Source organism: Passer montanus, unplaced genomic scaffold, assembly GCF_014805655.1.
Source record: "Passer montanus isolate IOZ18808 unplaced genomic scaffold, ASM1480565v1 scaffold34, whole genome shotgun sequence".
Taxonomy (NCBI): Eukaryota; Metazoa; Chordata; class Aves; order Passeriformes; family Passeridae; genus Passer; species Passer montanus.
In genome coordinates this window covers 2,581,291-2,595,458 of record NW_024368152.1, presented here as the reverse complement: position 1 = coordinate 2,595,458, position 14,168 = coordinate 2,581,291, and the positions used below count along the sequence as shown (strand labels likewise).

The 14,168-nt window shown below is 34.4% G+C and overlaps 1 protein-coding gene across 11 annotated transcripts in view; it reads left to right on the top strand.

Moving 5' to 3' along the window:
• Nucleotides 1-14,168, top strand: part of DLGAP2 (DLG associated protein 2) — a 446,234-nt gene that overhangs the window by 212,956 nt on the left and 219,110 nt on the right. For 10 of the 11 annotated variants that reach the window (XM_039715619.1, XM_039715618.1, XM_039715624.1 and 7 more), the window contains one exon: nt 6,244-6,276. In XM_039715619.1, coding sequence (XP_039571553.1) covers nt 6,244-6,276 — 33 coding nt within the window. Of the gene's footprint in view, nt 1-6,243; nt 6,277-14,168 lie in introns of those variants that run through there. The other variant, XM_039715625.1, reaches the window with a different exon arrangement.

Here is a 14,168-nt window from a genome sequence, read left to right as displayed (position 1 = left end):
AACAGGACGAGTGACAAATCATTTGAGTCAAGAAAATTGTGCTGCCTTTAATTAGGCCAATAGCATTCTTAAAAATATAAGAGATTGTCAGAGGGTAAATATTTTGCTGTACCAGGCACTCAAAGGGTTTTGGTCATGAAGTGTACTCAGAGCGGAGCACTCATAACTTTAGGATACAGCTAAGTTGGAGAACAGCAAAAATGAGTATTACACACCATGACAGAGAAAAACTGAGGAATTAGAATTGAGAAAAAAATTTCCAAAACTTAAGGAAATGAGTATCAATTAGATATTTTTTTTTCCCTGAATGCATTAAATATTTTATTTTTCATCTGCATATGGAGGGTTTTATTCCCTGTTATTGAAGGCTTTAGAGCACATTTTAGAAAAAGTATCTGTAGGTAAAATGGGCTTTGTAGAAGAAAAGACTAGTTGGTATTTGATGATGTCTCTCAATACCTTACCTAAATGGGTGACTGAACACAGAGCAGGACATCTCCAAGGGATTTGCTCTAGCATCAGTGTGGAACAAAGAGGATATTGTGAATGGATAATCTTGGTAGACATGACAAAATCCTGCAGTTTATCCTACAGGTCTGTCCCATTGATCTCAGCAGATGATATTATGGAATGATGAGATACCAACAGGAGGAAAGAGCTAAAATAGATAAAGCAAAAGGTGTAGGAGAAAAATACACATGAGGAGAGAGAATGGAAAACATAATTCATAATACTTTGAGCTTTTATTGGTGCTATTATAGCCATGTTTAGATACAAATATTGGATTAAACTCCCTAAAATTATTGTTTTTATAGTTGAGCCTTAAGTTATGATTTGCTTTGCAGCCACACTAAATCTCAATATAATGCATGGCTCCTCTATTTCTCTTTGAGTGCCACACAGTTCTGTTTCATTAATATCAGTAAAATGATACAAAGAGGCTGATCACAGAGGGTGCTGATGAAAATGATGAAACAGTTGGGTTTGCCTTTACAACAAAAGTCTAAAGAATCATCTGCTAAATTGCCTCTTGTAAAATTATTATTACTATTATTATTATTATTATTATTATTATTATTATTATTATTATTATTATTACTATTATTATTATTATTATCATCATCATTCCTCCTAAGTGAATGGGGGGAAAGACAAACTGACTATTGTTTTTTGTGAGGCAAACCATATTTCCATATTTCTCAGTGAAACAAAAATAATTTCTAGTTTTCCTCTGATGCATGGAATTCTGGATTCAAATAGGCAGTGATATTCAGTAAATGTACAGTTCTAACTTCTTTTTTTTTGGCCAATCAGTAAATATATCTAGTGGGGGAAAAAAGGAAAAGCAAATAGAGAAATATAGGCGATGGAGAACATGTATGTTTCTAATTCAAATTTAAAATAATATAGGCAGCAGGGAAGAGCTGTGCAAGGTATCTGGAAGTATCAGATTAAAAGAAAGACAGAAAGACCTGTTAAAAAAGTGTAGAGGAGATACAGAACAGGATATGTGGTATATTATTCAAAGGTAGTCAGAAGTGCTGACATAATGTATTTTTTGAATGCAGTGCTGATGTGTCAAGTTATCCCCAGCACTGCTTCTCACCTTTGCACATTATTGCTCCCCATATTGTCACTTCCATAAAACCTGGTCAAAATCATCCAGATTGGACTCCATAATTTGGAAAACCCCTTTTGAGAGCATAGTGTACAGTGAAGTGTAGTGTTAAATACCATCCAATATTTTCTTTAATTAAAAATATTACTGGTATGTGGTGTCTTAATCCTATTTCATTATATAGCCTGTATGGATGGTTTGAATTGCGGTTTTTTGTAATGGCTATTTTATGTATTTCACCTGGCCCTTATATTGCTTTCTTTAGTCTACCTCTTTATAGTAGTTTGATTGTGCTTGGACCAGTCATACAAGAAAAGTATGTATACAAAGAATGAAATGTTAGTGTGTTTAGCAGAATAATTTATTTTCACTCTAATTTAAAACTAAATGTTGAATTCACCTTTTTTTTTTTTTTTTGAGAAATAATGTTGGCATTTATATGTCTAGCAGAATAATTTATTTTCACTCTAATTTAAAACTAAATGTTGAATTCAGCTTTTTTTTTTTTGAGAAATAATGTTGGCATTTATATGTCTGGTTTTATTATTTTTAGTTGTTCTTATCATTGAAATTGGGCAAGAAAAACTATAAAAATTAAATACGTTTCATAATATTTGGAGGGAAAAATATATTGTGTATTTATGACAAATTTGTTTCTTCATAGGATCTTTCTTATGACCTATTTTGTCAGCAAGTTCTTGTATCTGGGAATATTATTTCTGTTGGCTAGACAATTTCAAAATGACAGTGTAAGATTAATAATATACATACAGGCTTTCCTTGTTATATTGATTTATTGGGTCCTAAATCTCTGAACACTCACCTGTATTAGTCATTTTGCTACTGAGAGCTATGACAAAAAGTTACTCAGATGTATGAGTGTTTGCTAGAAGGAGCAACTTTGTTAAGTGCAATTAATTAGCAACAGCAAAGAAAGAATACCTCCTGTGAAAGTAATACTATAATACTTTGGATGGATCAGATATGCACAGACATAATCCATTTCTAGGAATTGTGCAAGGGAGAGGCTTAAGAAATATCTTTGCCTGAAATGTGGTCATGTCCCTGCTTCTATTTCATACACTTCGACATTTTATCCAGCATGGGTGTAGAAAATTTACTTGTAGAAAAGTTTTGTAGAAAAGTTACTTGTCTGAGGCCATAATTTCACATACATTGGCATGGCAGTAATAGTTGGGAGACTTTGATCAGAGTACTCATCTTATTAATACTTGATATACTAGTTTATTTTTTTTCTGAATGTACATGAATACCAAGCTGCACATGAGTGAGTAGATGGCATTCTCATTGCAAACATGTAAAGTACGTGCTGGGCTATATCAGCACAAGTATCCTTAGCAAATTATCAAGGTTTTTACATCCCTCTGGTGCTGGTGAGGCACGTGGAATACTGTGTGCACTGATTGGGGTTCCCTGCTTCCACAAGCTCAGGGAGGAAATGGAGGAAGTCTAGCAGAGGGCCCTCTGCCCCGAGTAGTTGAAAGAGATGGGCTTGTTTAGTCTGTTGGGGTGAAGATCCACAGTGGGCTACATGAAGGAGAGTTACAGAGCATGGAGCAAAAGTCACTTGGGCAATGCTGAGTGACACAACCACGAAGAATGGCCCAAAGTACACACCAGGAAATTAAAGTACAGCTTAATGAGGCTGATGCAGCACTGGTGCAGGCTGCTCATTGAGGTTGTGAAATCTCTATCCTTGGTGACTTTCAGGACTTGACTATTAAGCCCCAGCAGAACTGAACTTGTATTGGCAAAAGCCCTTCTCTGCTCTCAGTGGGAGGCTGAACTAGTTCATCTCCAGAGGTCACATATAACAAACCCTCCTCTTTTGCAGTGAATATTATTGTGAAGTCTAAGACCTTTTACAACATTCAAAAGGAAAAAAATGAATGAGTAATTAAAAAAAAAAGGTGACCTTGATTTTGATTTCATGCTGTGTAAGTTTCTAAGACAGAATAAGTGGCTGTTTCTTTCCTCTCCTTGGTTAATTTTTTGAGACTAGTTTAGATTTTAGTGATACACTCAACTAATGCTAATATACTTTGGGTGAGATGGATCTAAGCCTAAACAATGTAATTACTATTGTCATGTCCTTCATTGTTGTCATCTGCCCCCAGAACTGAAACTAGTAAAAATTTAACTGAAAAAAAATTTAAAATTTAACTGAAATTAGTAAAAATTTAAATTAATGCAGATGTTTAGTATTGAGCCATCTTCCAGAAAGATCTTTTCTACCAACATACAGCAACTTCACTACAGAGAAAAGAAGTTTTAAAAAGTGTCAAATCATAGCTTCTTAACAAAATTTTCAGATTTCAGTATTTCCTTATAATGTAAATCAACAAATAATTGAGTGTATGTTTATGGGTTGTGGTTTTAGAAACTGAGGGCGTGCAGTCTCTCAACAATAGCCATAGAATGTACAGATCTAAACAGACTCTGTAGAGAAATAAATATTTCTGTCCCTCTCACACAGGCTCTGTGGAAAGCAGGGCTCTGTACAACCTACTTGTTGTGTTGTTTACATGCCTGCTAGAAGTGGTTTGTGTTTTTATTTGTCTCTCAACCTGTATGTGTCCAGCACAACAACAAGGGTATCTAGTCTCCCCACCCAGAGGAAAACTGCAGCAGAGAAATTCATAAACAGAGCCTTAGTGGTGAATTATCCACATCCACAAAGTCTGCTTCTTACCAGTGTACAGAGACATGCTGCTGTCAGTTTGAAATCATTCCCAGCTGCTGAAAGGCATGAAAAAAAATCCCCCCATGAAATCTCCTCAGGCACGCTGAGACAGGGGGACACCTGGGCTCCTCACAGATATGGGACCTTAAACAAACATCTGAAAAAGTCCAAAAAATCTGCAGTCTGGCAGGGATAGTGCTGACACCTTTCTAGCTATTGACAACTTTCTGGCACTAGTCATAGCTGCAAGCCTTGTTTTGCAGGCAGACTATCTACCCTCCTGCAGACTTGTAATATTGGCACTAATTTATGTTTATGAGGGAAAAAAAGAGGGAAGCTAGTCATTTGTACTGTTGAGTGGGGACCTATGAAGATGGTGTTTGAAGGTGCCAAATATGTCAGGCAGACTCTTTGGATTATAAAAAATTGGTGAGCAGTTGTTAAGAACATAGAGAATCAAAAAAAGTCAGAACTTCAGAAACCAAGTCTCAGATTATTCTTCCTTATCAAACAGGATAACAAACTAGACACAGGCAGGCAGCCCATCTCAGTAAAACCTCAGAAAGTCTTTGAATAAAATGTGAAAAAAATATCTTCTGAGCTGGTTCTTCTGCCTCACTTCATGTTGTGGCAAATGCACTTTTCATCACGCAGTGAAAGAAAGTGGCCTGACTTACCTGTGACCAGGCTTTTCGTGCTCTTCACTGGAGATTTTCTCGAGCCTGTTGTTGGGGTGCTGTTTCTAGTTTGTCACTTCTGCTGGGGACACTAATAAGTCTGTCAATACAAACTTTGGCTATGTGTTTCAAGGTGTTGAGCTGCTTTAAATTTCATGCCTTTCTATCAGGCAACTTTATGGTGTTCTAAAAGTTGTGATCTACCTAGCATCAGCAGAGCTGCCTGGAAAAAATTATTTTTCCTCATTCATTTATTTTTCCTCACTTCCCACATGCATGCCACAGTCTCTAACAGTAGTAAAACCCCAGGGATTAACATGTTCAAAAGAGATTAAAGATGTAGGGTCAAGGGCCATTACAAGGTGGGTTACAGCATCTTACCTGTATGGAGAAAGTCCTTCTAAATAACTGGCAGTGCCACTGTGGCACTACAGAGGTCAAACTGCTCAGTGCACGTGTTTCATATTGTATTTTTCTGACATTTTTTGCCTTTGAGTGAAGATCATAGTTAAAGTTAAGTCTTCTATTTGTTATCCAAGGTGGAGATAATTTCAGGAAGCTTTTGTAGTGGACTTTTATTTGCCAGGCATGTTAAACTGCTTTTTGTACTGATTTTATATTACAGTTTCTACATACACGTGTGTGTGTGCACATGTGCCTGCGTATAGATAGATAGATAGATAAAATAGTAACTGCTCCTTTAGAGATTGTATGTTTGTTCTGATAGAGTTTAATTTCCTTCATTTCTATACTTGAGTATTTTGCAGAATATAAGTGTACATTTGAATGACTGTTTGACTTCTCTTGCCTGGGAGGACATGGGAGTCTTTTATGAGAAAGGAATACAACTTTGTCACTATTGCTGTTTGCTACCTCAAACAGTAAAATATTAGCAGACTTAAACTTTTTATTTGAGTGACTGTTGTCTCTGCAGTATTGTACATATCAACATAGAAAAAAGTCTTGTCGAAGGAAAAAGTCTTGCTACATGAATGCAATCTGGAGTCTCTGAAGGTGATAGTTATATAAATGTAACTAAATATTTATATAGTTCTATTTTAAAATTCTTCCTGAAAAAATCCTTTCTTTTTTTTTTTTATTATTTTGCACCTTTTAAGAAATGTGTGCTGGAAATAGAATTGCATTTTTTGTGCTAATTTTGAGTTCTCTGAGTTTTGTTATATTTGGATATAATTATGACATCTTAAAATAAAGAAATTATAATTTTCTCTTTTTCTTTGCAGAGTCACAGTGTACACTCTGTGGGGAGCCTGAAGGTGAGTGTGTTTTCCTACTAATATTTTTTCAAAGCAGTTTGAGGTGAACACTTCGCTTTAATATTACTCATGTACAATAGATTGGAAATAGTACATAAATGGTGGAAACCAATGAAAGGCATTCTACCCTATGTTAGATACAAAAAATTATTTTAATCAAGCTGAGCACATGCTCCAGGCAGGAAATACCTTAAAAGACAAATATTCCATAAGAACAAAAATTAAAACATTTACTTTCATTGTTCTTTTGTGTGTTTTTCCAGCTAATTTGTCAGTACATGTGAGTGTAAAAAGACATTTAGGGACATCATTTTGAGCATGGAAATCATAGAAATTGGATGTAAAAGAGAAATGAAAAATATTTTTAGATTTCAGATTATTTACAGAGAAGCTAACACATTTTAGCAGATGTAGTGAATAAATACTGCTTCTGAAACAAAGATAATTAAGCAGCAACCTGTGTAGTTCAAATACATGCCCACGTGGCAGTGTTTGTAGGTTTGTTTTGTTAGGGCTTTTTCCAAGTGACTGAGTACCAAGACGAGACACTCATTTTACTTAAATGAATGCTCAAGCAATGAGAATATGGTTTTTAAAGTATGCCATTATTGAAGAAAATATCTCTTATTTATTTATTTATTTGTTTGTTTGTTTATTTATTTATTTATTAACATTGGTGCTGTTATAAAGAAAATGGTGAAAGATTAACTTAGTTTGAAATCAACCACCGGGAGTATTTCTAAGGAATAGAGTTCAAAATAGTCAGTGTAAATGGAGCAAAGTATATGAGCTAAAAAATAAAATTATAGATTCTAGGCTTTTCACAAAGACATTCAGCTTTGTGTTTTGAATAGCTGCTGATAAAAAAGTTTCAGCTTCTAATGTTTTATAAATTTAGTAGGGACAAGTTATTGGGATATGAAGACTGGAAGTGGAAAGCTTTGAGATCTTGCACCTAGTGAAATAACTCAGTAAATTAAATAATTATTATCTCCTTCTCTTTTGTTATCTACTGACAAATAATTCTTTTAGAAATTTGTTTTGACTGCATTCCTTTAATAAACAGTCAATTGTTGATTTTTAAATTTTCTTTGTCCTTTATGTAATACATTTATAATACAGATACAGGTATGAAAAGGAAAAATGAGATTGGTGTTTGTTTGCCTTTCATGAGATATTTCTCTCCTGATAAAGCTAACCAACTTTAAAGTTATGCATTGGATTAGTTCTGTTTTATTATATGCTCTGCCTGCTTCATAACAATAGTTTTCCTTTCTTTTCATTACTGCTCTTTCATACCTCTTCAGCTTTGCAAACATTAATAAATATATATGGACTTTTTAAAAAGGGAATTTTAAAGAATGGTAATATTTTTTAAACATTTATATGACTAAAAACCCACACTCCAAAGATAACTATAGGTATTACTGTAGGAACAGGCCTCAAGAACATAACATTCAGTTTCTAGCTGCACAGAAATGAACTTTCCCAGGAGTGAATGTGTCCTGGATCACCAGTCTCTCCTCTAAAACACAGTATTAGTGGAATGCTAATTATTAATTCTCTGCCTCAATTAAAAAAAATATTGATATAACTGTCACCTTAGATTAGTGACAAGACTTAGAATCTGAAGCTTTTCCCTTGCCAGATGAGCACAAATTCTTATCTAACACTTTTCATTCACAGACGTTTGAGACTTAATTTTGTGATGAAGAAGCAGTTGTTCTGGCTGCTGACTTTAGTTTTTAGAAGGCCATTCTAAGAGAAACTTCATATCTCTGTTGTATAAACCAAAACAAAGAACAAAAACCCTCAAAAAGATCCTTTTCCTATCCAATGTTCTATAAATCATGGTTCCATAGTACACTAAGAGAAGGGAAGAACTAAAAAATCAAGTTTTTGCAGTGTTCTAAGTGTAATTTCTGACTTTTCTCTGTAGACTTCTTCTCAAATTTGAGATACTTTGTGGCTTGTAGCTTGCATTTTTTAAATTAGAGGAAAATTCGGAGGGTATCAGTTGAAGTTAGATACTGTTTGCCTCCAAGTTCCTTTTTTCTTCCTCCTTTTCAGATAAAAGAAAAAAAAAAAGAAAGTTCACCAAGTGCCTTAAAGTACTTTGGTAATATCAAGATGAACTTGCAGAGTTATAGGACAGACATGCCACAGTGTAGTCCTCCTATGCTTTCCAAAGTGTTTCCAAAATGTTAAGCAGAGATTCATCTGAGAAACAGTTGATGTGGGGAAATCTCCTGAGTTGGGTGAAAGGAATACAATGTTTCACACCTTATGTTTTCTGAGTTCTTGGAAGCTGTTTATGCCATTTCTTGAAAGATCTGCAGGCAGCTAGGTGTGTTCTGATCACATTTAGCCTTCTGTAACAGAGGTGGCAGAATGGAAGCATTTTGCAAGCCTCAAATTCTGATTGTCAAGTTGGTCAAATGTAATCTCACTTCTCATTATGGCTCATCCTTTCTCTAACCATCACTCCCCTTTCAAAACCAGCAGTTTTGTCCTGGATTATCTAAGTGTCATAAGAATGGCTGTGTAAAACAGAGCTCTTTGCTGGGGGCACTTTGCCAAGTTTTCAGCAGTTAGTGCTGCACTGCAGAAGCAATTGCATTTATCTGCATACCCATTGTTGCACAGCTGTGGAACAATGTGTGTGTATCGTGCCTAGAGTGAAAACATATCAGATATGGAAGGGAGATATAAATTATGAGAGTAGATTCTTAATTTCAATGTTTTGCCTGGGAACTTGTGGTTCTGCAGTTAAATGTGTCATGTGTCCTCCTTTGTGTCCTATCTAAAGAGAATGAGTTAGACAAAACTGAGGTCTTTGAGAATAAGTCTTTTGTATGAGCTGCAGACTTGTGTGTTCTGCTTCAAAAATCATGGCTTTGCTCTGTTGCTCATAGTGTGCCAGCCACCATTCCTGTCAGTGTGAGAAATATGAAGAGCATCAGGGGTTTTTTTTATACTGAGAGGAAACTAAAGTTGCAGATCGAATTAGCACGGCTACTTCAGGCAGACCCATCTTCTGGAAATGCAAGAGCAACAAAGGCATGTTTCCAGAGAGGTAACAACAGCTACATTTGGGGAAGTGATCTGCAGTTGACAGATTATGCTGTCATGGTAAACATTGCTGGGTTGTTCTTTGCTCTGTTCCTGCTCAGATTTAAAGTGAGGATGGCAAGTTACAGACACGTATCCAGCTCAGTCTGTGTGACAGCTGAACTACTCTGTGACACACACTGGTGTAGTCATGAGACATTTCAGGAGCAGCTTTCCCCATAAACCCTCTAGCAGATATTTCTGTTCTTTCTAAACCTTTGTATTTATTCACAGAAGGTTTTGAAAGGACAATATTATCAAATGTAATTTTCTGTATTATCAAAGCAGAAAGCAAGTACTTTTGGTGGCAGCTGAGGTTTCGGTAGACCACTCTGTCTTCTCAAAGCTTATACAAATGAAAGCTTTTCTTCCAGGCATTTCTAATATCCTTCATAACTCCAGCAGTGTCTTACTCTTTCTATAATTTTTCCAGGTAATTCAGATTCTTCCTCAATGTCTCAGATCTCTTTTGGGATGTGGTATACACCTACAGTTTGAATGAAGTTCACCCATTATTTTTTGCCAGTAGCTGGCACAAGAACTGGTTGCTGTTGTTAGACTTGCAGGGTTTGTGGTAGCAATCTTTAAACAGTGAGTCTTTTAATTAGTAAAATAAATATTCTGTGCAAAAGGGATCTTAGAGGAGAGCTATTTCTTAATGCATCTCACGTTGCACATTGGGTTTTTTTCCTAAACTTGTTCTTCTGTTAAGTTAAGCAGTTGATATTTCATACAGCCATTTCATAGATACTGAATTACTCCAAGTGTCAAAAGACTCAGAAATTTCTCACAATTATATTTTATCTGATAATAAATCCAATTGTCAGAAGATTTTTTTTTTTTACTGTTGATTTCAATTTCGAGATCAGATGCCCACAAAATTTTGTCTTCCTCTGAGAAAAAATAAGTTTGTGCAAAATTTCTAGCAGTTACAAGAATGCTAGCATATGTCACAGATTTACCCTTACATAAGTTTATATCAATTACTTGTAGGAGGACTTTTAATAGGATTGATAGTGGAAGATTAATTTAATTTAGTTTTATTCTATTTTTATTTAGTGAAATTTTGAATGTTCTGAAATAAAACTAAATTGTACTGTTTAATTTTATTTGCTCACAAGATGCATAAAATACTCAGTAAAACTTGGAAAATATAAGAAATGTAAATAAATAGTTGACTGTAACAACACAAAACTCTATATTCCTTGATGAAAAAATGTGGTTTTCAGATATGTCAGTGTTAGAGAGATGTATTTATTTCAGGGGCTATTAGCTTTGTTGCCTTTTGTGCTCTGGTTAATGCAAGTGTGTTGGAGTTTGAGGTGAAATTGGTCTGGGTTTTTTGCTTTGTTTTGTTGGTCTGTTTTATTTTGATTGGCTGGGGCTTTTTGTTTGGTTTTGGTATTGTTTTTCTTTAAACAAAGAATCTGGAGAGTAGGTAGTTAAAAAAAATACCCTAAACTTGGCAATATGTCTTAATATTGATGGTGTTCCATCTGTGTAGTTCTGGCTCTGAATATAAACATTTCCCTTGGTATCTCATAGAAAACTATTACAGGCATATTAATAACTCCTGAGAATTTCCTTAATCCTCATTTTGCTAATCTTAACATTTAGTAATCTGCACTGAGAGCTGACAGTTTGGCCACTATTACCAGTGACTTTCAAGAGTCCTGTAGTCCTAACTTTTTATACTTCTAATGTGTTTACTAGACCAACAATTGTAATAAAATACAAGTTGTCTGAGGAAGCCAAGTACATTTCATAACACATAATCCTGACTATTTAAGGAAACAATAATAGATAATAAAATATACTTTGCCTAATGTTAATATTTCTTTTTTTCCTGCTATTTATTTTAAAAAAATAAAATCAAAATTGTTTCTTCACCTGAGAAGGTTTCTTGTTCTGTATATGTACAATGAAATACTTAAATAGATTATGGTTCCTGCTACGAACACAATAATAATTCCTAATTATTACCTGAAGTGATTGAGACAATGCTGAGTTTATTCAGTCATGTATGAAAAATTTTATGTAAATATAAGGTCAAGATCTTCAATCTTTCTTCTTTGACCTATTTGTACATCAACACCTTGGTTTTCATGAGCAGACACATTTGTGTGTCTGGATGAACTTCCTTCCTAGCATTTAAATAATGATTAATAAAATTACTGGTATGAAACTTTCTCCTGATCCAAGTATTGTTAATAAAAAATTTTTAACACTTTAGTTACTATTCTCAAAGTGATTTGATTTGCCATTTTTATAGAAATTTTTTCAAGTTTCACAGTTGTATTGCTGTCCTATTCCATTGGGTAGTCTGTAAATATTGAACTTTTTTTACAAAAATAGGCAAGTTAGTTACACTACACATTTTTAAAAATAACCTACAGAATTTGGAGATTATATGAACCTAAATATTTTTTTAATCTCTTTCTCTCTGGGCTAATATGTGCAATTCTACCAATTAATTTCTTTAGGATACAAATTAGAGCATATTCACAATGAGCATTATTCTTGAACTGTGCAGGTTTTTATATAAAGTGATATCATGATGTGTATCATGATTTTTAGCAAAGAGTTATAGTATTTTTTTCTTCCGACAATGTTGAACTACAGGTTGCTGCTGCATTTTCATGTTGCCTACATTTAGGCAGACAGAAAAAATTGCCTGCAATATGTCTGCTAAGGATTTAGATGCTGAAAAGGTTCTCAGTTTCTGGCTATACTTGAAATATTTGAAGATTCAATTTTGAACCTTCATATTTATATCATTAAAAAAGTTATATATGACATTATTCAAATAATAATTTTGTATATAACTGTAATAAAGTTGCCCATTTGCCTAGTTGAATTGAAATAGAGAATGGTATTTTCAAAAGCCTAAGTCCTATGTAAAATGAGTCTGAGATATGGTGATACTAATTTTGGTTCTTTTATAGTCTGTCTTGTTGTTACTTAAGATAGTAATATTTGAAGAAACAAATCTCATTTTATTTAAAGAAAATAAATTATTTTCTTTAATAAAGTACGTGCCATGCCTTCACTTAATTTTTATTTGGAATAAATTAAATTAATTCTTCAGCTCTTTTTACTTCTCATATATAAAGGAAACAGCTGTACTCAAAACTACAATGTTATTCTTGTTTTTTTCATCTACTGATCCACTCCCCTGAGATTTGCAAACCAAAAAAAGAAAAAAACCTGATTTAATTTAGATAAATAGTATGTAATCCCAAATGCACATTCATTTCACATTGTTGTGATTAAACAAACAAACAAACCCAAAGACAAGGACCATCTTATCTCTTTTGCTCCGATATGACTGAATAAGTGAAAGGCTGATTAGATTTCTGGGGATGAAGGGAGAAAAGCTGGCCTCAAAGGCTATAGTCAGCACACACTTAAGGCTTCATGCAGCATTAAAAATGTGAATATTTCCTCTGCCAACATTGGATGAAGTTGCAAATGTAATTTAGTCCTGTAGGGGAATAAATTGTCTCAGGACTGCAGTGGAGGCCAATGTGAGTAATGTCAGTGCAGCCTAGAAGATGCTGATATTTTAAATTAACTTTTGCATGGAAGTAGATATGTATATGTGTACACTTCTTGCTTCCATTTTTCGTCTTTTGCTAACTGTTTAGCACCTCTTTAAATGAAATGTTCTGTTTTGAGTAGTTGTTGTTATATGTCAGATTTTATGCTGAATGTTAACTTCTGCAGAAGGACCTTCCTCTTAAAGATGTTGTTTTAGAAGTATGTCTTATAAATGAAAACTTTTATAGTGTGAGCTGTCTGTGCTTTTCCTTAGCTTCTAATTTCCATGCTCTGTAATTCAACTGTAATGCTTTTTATATGTACCTAGAAGAATCTTTCTGTCAAATAATGATGTCTACAGAATATTGCCTACAGCTTCTAGCTTTGTGTTTTAGAAACATACTTCTGCATCTTTGTAAGATAAGAACCATGGTGGATTTCTACCTAAACATAGATTTTTTTTAAAGGTGGCTCATTTCAACATTTATTCCTTATTTAATTTACTATGGATTTGACCCAGTAAAGCTGAAATAGCTGATATTATGAGTCAGGGTTTGGTTTTTTTGGCTTGGTTGGGTTTTGTTCATTTGTTTGGGGTTTTGGGGTTGGGTGTTTTTTTTTTTTTTCACCATATCACTACCTGGACCTGTCCTTTAGTTCTAGGCTCAGGGAAGGCTCAGATGGTCATCCTGGCCTCTGCAGACACCTGCTTAAAAGGAAACCTCGGCCTGCCTTAGCTTGCAGTTCTATATGTAACAGGAGCCTTGTGCTACTGGGGAATTGTAGGTATCTTTGTCCCTTTCTAGGAGAAGGTGGGGCTAATTCTAAATGTAAAGTTGAACATGAATGAGATACAAAATGCTCTAGGTGCCACTGGATCTTCTGCATGCAAAAATAAGTTATTGTTTGTCAATCAGCATTTAGTTCTGGGTAGAGGGAGTGTCTTAAAAAATCTGCAATTGTAAAGTTTCAGAAGCACAGATGTAACAGAAAGCAGAGAAAAACTCCATTTCTATCACCACATACTGTGACCTTCAAGACTGAATATTTCCAATCCGTCTTCTGAAATCTATGCACAAGTAAATTACATTATTATTATTGCACACATGTACACATTTCATTCTGACTGAGCAGATAATGAATGATTTTTACTTTGATTCTAGATCATTAATCTGAAAAAGTTAAGCAATAGAGTGCTGGCAAAAGGAACACGGTTTTGAAGACAAAACCTGCATTGATTT